Source organism: Phalaenopsis equestris, unplaced genomic scaffold (genome assembly GCF_001263595.1).
Source record: "Phalaenopsis equestris unplaced genomic scaffold, ASM126359v1 Scaffold000167, whole genome shotgun sequence".
Lineage (NCBI taxonomy): Eukaryota > Viridiplantae > Streptophyta > Magnoliopsida > Asparagales > Orchidaceae > Phalaenopsis > Phalaenopsis equestris.
The window spans coordinates 1,148,362-1,155,739 of NW_018164609.1; the positions used below are offsets into that span (position 1 = coordinate 1,148,362).

Below are 7,378 nucleotides of genomic sequence, written 5' to 3' on the forward strand. Positions count from 1 at the left end.
TGATGACCAATAGAATATGTCCCCCTTCCCCGACATAAGTCTGGCGGTAGTCGGCTCGAACCTTCTCAGGTTGTTGACAGTCCTATGCCCGGTAGAGTAATCGACTCGTGGACAACAAAAATTTTTTTTAAAAAAAGAGATGAGTTTTGATAAATTATTTTCAAACGAAAACACACTTTTCTAAGAAACAAAATTGATAACTCTTCTTTGCATGTCTAAGAATTTGTGTGTATGTCAAAAACATAAAATTTTAAAAAATACGTTTTAAAATTAGTTGTCCACCTGGCGAATACCTGTTTAGGCTGGGAAATAGCCCCCTAGGTGAGGTTCAAGACACTTCTAGACGAGTGACGGGTTCTATATATTCGGGTGACCGAGTAGTCTTCGTAGACCCTCGAGAATAAATATAGTTGAGCCTAGTCCCATACGAGTGCTTGCGGTCCCCCTCATCCGAATTTTCTTTTTGTTTTATCGAAGTTTTGGGACGAGGCACTCGTGTTACTTTTCTTTTCTTTTGGGATTTCCCCAGGAGTTTTGAGGTTTTTCTTTTACTTGAGTCTTTTTCGTCGAGTCTCTCGAGTTTTTTCGTTTTTCCTCGGATTTCCTGGATGATGTTTTCCTCCGGACTTTGCTTTTTGAGATGCATTTAGGTTTGTTATGCGTAAGAAACATCGGATCTCACGGGCATACAGGTTTGTTTTATATTTTACAGCACTTAATTTTCCTGTTTCTACTTGTTGTTGTTCTTCCTGTATAACATGTTATAATTTTCTTGTTTCTACTTGCTACTGTTCTCCCTGTACAGCATGTTACATTTGTCATGTTTCTACCTACTACTGTTCTTCATGTATAGCATGTTGTACTGCTCCTGTTTTTGTCTTACTACTGTTCCACTTGCATTCTACTGTTTGTTCCTGCATCGCACGCTTTACATTTTATAACTTTAAACATGTTGACATTTTTTTTTATAGGATGTTTAGAGGACTACAGGGTCGTTTGATTTGATACTACAACTGGACACCCTAGAAAACTCAAACTCGTCACGTCGAGGAGCTTGGAGCTATCGCAGTGGGCAGCACGGTCATCTTCAACAGCAGAACATGTCTTCCCCAGCAAAATCATTCCTTTTCCTAAAAATTAAACAACAATCCATAGGATTTCGAGGTTGTTCGCCTAGCGCAACATAAATCTTCCACCATTTTCTTTAGGCATTCGTATAGCTCTGTTGTACGATTTAAGCCCTAACTTGTTCTAGGTTCCGAGGTTGTCGTCCGATACGACGTAAACCCTCATATTTTCTAGGCAATTTGTGTGGTCTTGTCACACAAATATAAGCCCTAATTAAATAAAATTGGCAGAATGAAACACTTTAATAACTTTTTCTCAAAATTGGAGCCAAATCGTAGGATGGACTGGGAAGTTACTGGGGTTCTCCTCAGGATCTGTGGTCTCCCCTAGTTTCTCTTCATTTGGATCCTTCAACAATGTTCCAGATTTGAGTCTTTCCCCTTTCACACATATTCGTCCGATTTCGTTGAAAAGACATATCCTTTTAACTTCTTTGAAGACATTATTCCCTGATTTTTATCGAGAGTTTTCTTAGGTGACTTCGGTCATTTAAGATGTAATTAACTATAGGGGCTTGCCCTTATAGGAAGGTTTTCCGAACACAGCCTAAAATAAACTCTATTTAATTCTTTGTATTAAATAGGGGAACTTCTCGGCAAATAAAACGGTTTCGCAGACCAAACGGATGTCATATCTTTCTTAGTTTATTTGATCGAGCCTCATCCTCAAGTCTTGTGTTTATCCCTCGGGGTAGATACAGGATTTGAGGTAGAGTGCTCTTTCATTTAAACTGTGAAAAATATAAGGTCAGTTTGATTTCATATTTTTCTAAAATTATATATATATGTACGTAAATTAAAACGTCCTTCCGAAGCGGGCGACGGGATTTCGATTCCGGCGACCGACAGCTTCTTACGGGCAACCTCCCAAACTTTCTTTTAACTTTCTTTTAGTGCCGACAGTGTGATCCATGTCCATGTTGGATCGTGTCTGTGTTCTTTTCTCCATATCGATGTATAATAGGGGGCATTCAAAAGGAGGCACGAAATAGTAGTGTCTACCATTGTCATCTCAAACACATCGCATGCAAAGAAATCAATGCCATTTTTATAACAATGCAACTAATTTAGCCTAATAAGCACATTGTAATTGGGAGCTAACTTATAAAGACCAAGTAGGATCACCACCCTTAAATGTGATAACTTTGTTATAGTCTCAAAAGATTTTATAGCTCTTTCCAGTTTTCTTGGTTATATAAACTTGATTATTAGGTTTTCATTGTGTTGATATAATACATTTTAGATATATATAATAATTTCAAAATTAAATAAATGAAAAATTAATTCATCTACAAATTTAGTTCAATTGCTCATTATATATGCAATATATATATTAAATGAGTTAAACTCAATTATAGAAGAAACAATCACATGATATAGATTGTTAGATTGAAATTGAAAAAATTAATCATTTACAAAAAACTATAAATAAATAATGGGAAATTTGAACAAAATAGAAGAAAAAAATATTTTAAAAAAGCTTTAAAAAAGAAAAGATAATAGCGAATTAAATTAAGTTATTCAGATCACACAATTTTAAAGTTAAAATTTATTAATCGTGTAACATGTGTATCGGACATGTGGTCATTAATATTTTTTATTTTAATTAGACAAATATAGGACACGTCTGACACATGTTAGGCCCATATCAGGTAAGTGTATGTGCCATGTATATGTTACATGTCTAATACGGTATGCTCAATTACCGCAAAATATCGATGTATTATAAATGCCCATCTAGGCAAAAACTTGTGAAGTAAAGAAAGTGGAACATCATCGATGACATGAATAAGCACATGAAAGAAGTTGATATGTATCTTAGAATAGGATTCATTCGAGAGGTGTACTATCAAAATGATGAGCAATAAGAGGAATGATAAACTGGGGATGTGCATTAATTTTAAAAATCTTAATTAAGATTGCCCAGAGATATTTACCCAATTTCGACCATCCATGCCCTAATAAGCTATGATCAAGTATCTCATGGTCAACTTGCTTGATGCTTTCTGTAACTATTGTCAAACTATGACAATGAGAAAAAAAACACTAAATTTCTGATGACAAAGTCACCTACAACTATCATCATAATGACTATGACAATGAGAAAAAAAAACTAAATTTCTGATGACAAAGTCACCTACAACTATCGAGTTATGACATTCAAATTAGTAAATCTTAGGGGGATGCTAATTTCTCGCTGGCAACTTTTCCTTTCAAAAATGAAATAATTTAGAGGTCTATAATAATGATCTTGTGATGGTGACTACTCAATCTGAACATAATTTGCTCTTTCCTAATTATTAAAAGATTTAAACTAATTTTAAATATTAAATGAACAAAAAAAAAAGTGTCTACTATCTTTATAGCAAAAACTTTTAAAATGAAACTCTTTCATTAAACATTAAAATTCTTTATTCTTGCGTTATTAAGAAATATAAATTTATCCCATGAAACATAACACCTAAACTTCAGTATTATTGACACTAGTAATTTTTTTAATTATTATATAATATTGATTTCATGAATTATTATAATTTTTATTCTCCCATGCATGGCAAGAGATTATTTTCTTGTATCATCATCACTACAGCATTCATCCATCTAACACTCTATACATAATCTCACTCCTAATTGGCACAAAGTGTATCTATGATTCTATAACTGCACGTGGAAAAAAAAATGCTCTGTTCTTTTTGGGTAATTAGCAGTATGAAGCTTCACATAATGAATATCGTATGATAGCAGGATACATCAGGTGACAATATCCTAATTTAATGTCCCAAGCGCTACCATAGATCATGCAAAGTTTACAATAATCATTTATCACTATTATAACCAACTCCATGCTTTTTAATTATCAGCTCCTTTCAGGAGTAGGTACTCTCAAAAAAAGATACAAATAGTTGGGGATAATTGCATGAGTTTCTACCCCATAGCATACCCAGCATGCATCCAAATAAAGTTCGATCTTAAAAAAGGCCTAGCATGGATAAAGTAAATGAAACAACAGCCATATATATATATGAAATCCTAAAGGTCTAGACAAATCAGCCATTCCAAGCAATAAATCATATTTTTACCACTTGGATGACTGAAGTTTTAGCTATACCTGAAATACTATGCTCATCAAAGATAGAGATAGATAGAGAATGCAAAATGTCATAATACTATAGCATGAAACTAGGAATTCTAAAAGAGAATTGCCAACTAGGAATTCTAAAAGAGAATTTCCAGACATTAGCTAAAGAGAGAAAAACAATTGACATATTTATGTGACAAAGAACGACATTGGCGCCGAGCTTGGACAAAAATAACAATCAACAACAACCAAGCCTTAATCCCACTACGTGGGGTCGGCTACAGCTATGATACAACTCTCACCTTTCTGGGAGCTGGGCACCTGAAAGCTGACTTAGTGAAGAAGAATCTGACAAAAAAATTAATAGGTTAGAAGCATTACGAGCACAACAAATTCTTATGTACTCAGATTGCAACAGAAGTTTAGTCCATACCAATATCATCCATTGTGAAAATATCAGCCAAAGTATCATACTTAGCTGCTAGCCGAGACTCAATCTCCAGGATAATGGACCTCTGATACTCTGTCGGGTTCTATAACAGAGATACCATCATCTTAATGGTGATTTAACTTAGCAACTAATACATCGGTAAAATAAGTTATGGGCATTTTTGCAAACTTAAAAACATTAAACAAGAATTGAAAGAATACCACAGCCATGGTAGCTTGCTGTGGTTGGACTTGCCATAGAAAACTTGGAGTTACTCCAAGAAAGCGATTAGGTACTCCACCAACTCCAAGCTCTACACTATCAGAAATGCTGGGATGCAGACCAGCAATTCGTGAAATACTACTGTTATCTGTATAACTATTATTGTACCCGGTTGACATTGAGCTTAGTGTAATACTGCTTGCACTATCAAGAGAGCTCCTCGACATTGTATTCCACTTCTCTATCTCGTCCTCGTGAATATCTCCATCTTTAGATAGAAGCGGAAGCCTCAATCTCTGAGCCGCCTCAGCAACAACCAAACGATGCTCAAGAGACTCATAAACCTGAAACAGCAAGATAAGTCGAATGATGTTTATAAAGAAGTGTTCTAGTAAACCATTTCATTCCAGTAAAATGTTCAGAAACTAAATATTCGACCAAAAATACCTTAGGAAGCAGCTTCAAATCATTTTGCAGCCAAGGGATGAGACTAAAAATATATGTAAAAGCTAAACAAAATAAATCCAGAAGGTTCTTCAAAGGGTTGTGCTTAGCTAAACAAAATAGACGCACTAAATTGGAAAGCCAAGATGTTGTGCCGAAGAGGCAAACTCTAAAATCAGCCACATGATAAAAAGAATGCCCACCAGCATGGCTAAACAAGCCTGCATGAAGGGATGAATTTATGCGTGCATAGGTAGCAAGAAAAAAAAAAGAAGATCTTCAAAACTACATCGAAGGCAACATCTAAAAAGAGATAAGACAAAGTAGCAAAATTCATCTATCAAAATAAAAAATCCCTAGGGCGGTCGGCTAAGTCTTGCAACAAGAAAGAATATTACATTGAAGATGACAGTACATTTATCTTATGAAATGTAATAAAGAGGTATGAGAACTCTTTCATGAAAGAGTCTTGGTTTAAAGGACATTACCTTGAATCAAGGGATAATTAAATATTATCCTGTTTACTTTAATTATTTTAAAAAATATTTATTTTCATATAAATAATATCTTACACTAATTTTTTTCAATCTTTCGATCATTGAATCAATAGCAATGGCCACATACTCTCCCCCTTTCTCTCTAAAACTGCCTGAGGGCTCTCTTCATTATCCAAGCAGAGCAAACGGACCTTCCCCTCTCTCCAACCAACCCTCTCTTATTTTTAAGTTCCCCTCTCTCTCCTTTCAATCACTCCCTATATAGGAAAGATTGAGTTCTAATTGGGTGCACGACAAGAGAAGAAGCAATCAAAGAAGCAATCAAAGAACAATCAAAGGAGAGGAAGGATACAAAAGGCAAGAAACATAAAATGGCGATTCAACCAAGAATAAAGAATGAAAAATTCAGCTCAAAGAAAGAACTTTTGAAATTTAAAGATACAACTCATATTATCAATCTAGTCTGCACCATTTCCTTGAGGAGTCCTTTTTGGTCAATACAAACAAGAGAACATATTTTGAATTATTATTACCCTTGTAAAGATCTAACTTCAAATCCAATAAAAAACTTGAATTAATCAAGGTCAATTGAAATGCCCATATTTTAGGATGAAAATAAAAAATTTCTAGGAAACTTCAATAATAATCTTGTATAGCTACACATAAGTTAATAGTTAAGAACTTTATCACAGTCAGCAAAACCAAAAATTTCCATTGAGTGGCATTTAATTACTTGACAAAAGAGGTATAGGTACAATCTATTTAGATTTATAATGATAAGATGGGAATTAAATAACACACCACAATAACATGAGAGGAAAGAAAATGGGAAGGATTCATGAATGATGATTATTTTGTAGATATCTTATTCTACTCGATCCACTCCACACTTGTCGAGCTACAACCATCTGCTCTTCAACCATTTTTGCTTGGGAATAATTAGCAGTCACAATGAATTTCATCCTTGCATATGATGCCAACTTTTGGATAAGATCTTATAAGCTTTGGTTCATACTTCTTATCCTTCATCCCTCATCCACAGCTTCCTACTCCGATCCATCACCTTGCTTACTACGACTAATGTAAAATGTTGAAATCTTTCTAATTCGACCAATGTTGAAATCGTAGATTTTTCCTATCTTTGGCCAACCTTGCATGCAGCCCTTGTTCCACATATTCACACCCAAAGTTGGGCCTAAACAGCATTGTAGAGTATATAACAATTTTCAATTATTTCTCTTGAAAATCTGAAGAATGGAAGAGGATATTTGCTCTTCTATTTAGACGGATCTTCCAGTCTATTTATCCACCTCCCTAAACTAGCAAAACAAATTTTGTAATACCATTTCTGTTGAGATTCAATTGGCAACAACACCATTTGCACAAAATTGTTCAATAACCTCCTTCGCAACTCACCAAAGTTTATTTTCAAACTTCCACCAGTTAGTATTTAACAAATATAGAAACAAAATATGTGTTTAATGGGACAGGGATACCAACAATATCCAACATCATTTATACTTTACTCCATTAAATCCGAGTTTTCAAATCGCAAATCCAATCATCCCCCCCACCCCCC

General features: G+C 34.6%; 1 protein-coding gene across 1 annotated transcript in view; it reads right to left on the reverse strand.

The window, feature by feature from the left end:
- The window catches only part of LOC110022125 (AUGMIN subunit 4), a gene marked incomplete in the record, with an annotated part of 27,394 nt that overhangs the window by 19,187 nt on the left and 829 nt on the right, over window positions 1-7,378 (reverse strand). The window contains 3 exon segments of the mRNA XM_020720930.1: window positions 4,509-4,554; window positions 4,640-4,739; window positions 4,858-5,202. Coding sequence (XP_020576589.1) covers window positions 4,509-4,554; window positions 4,640-4,739; window positions 4,858-5,202 — 491 coding nt within the window.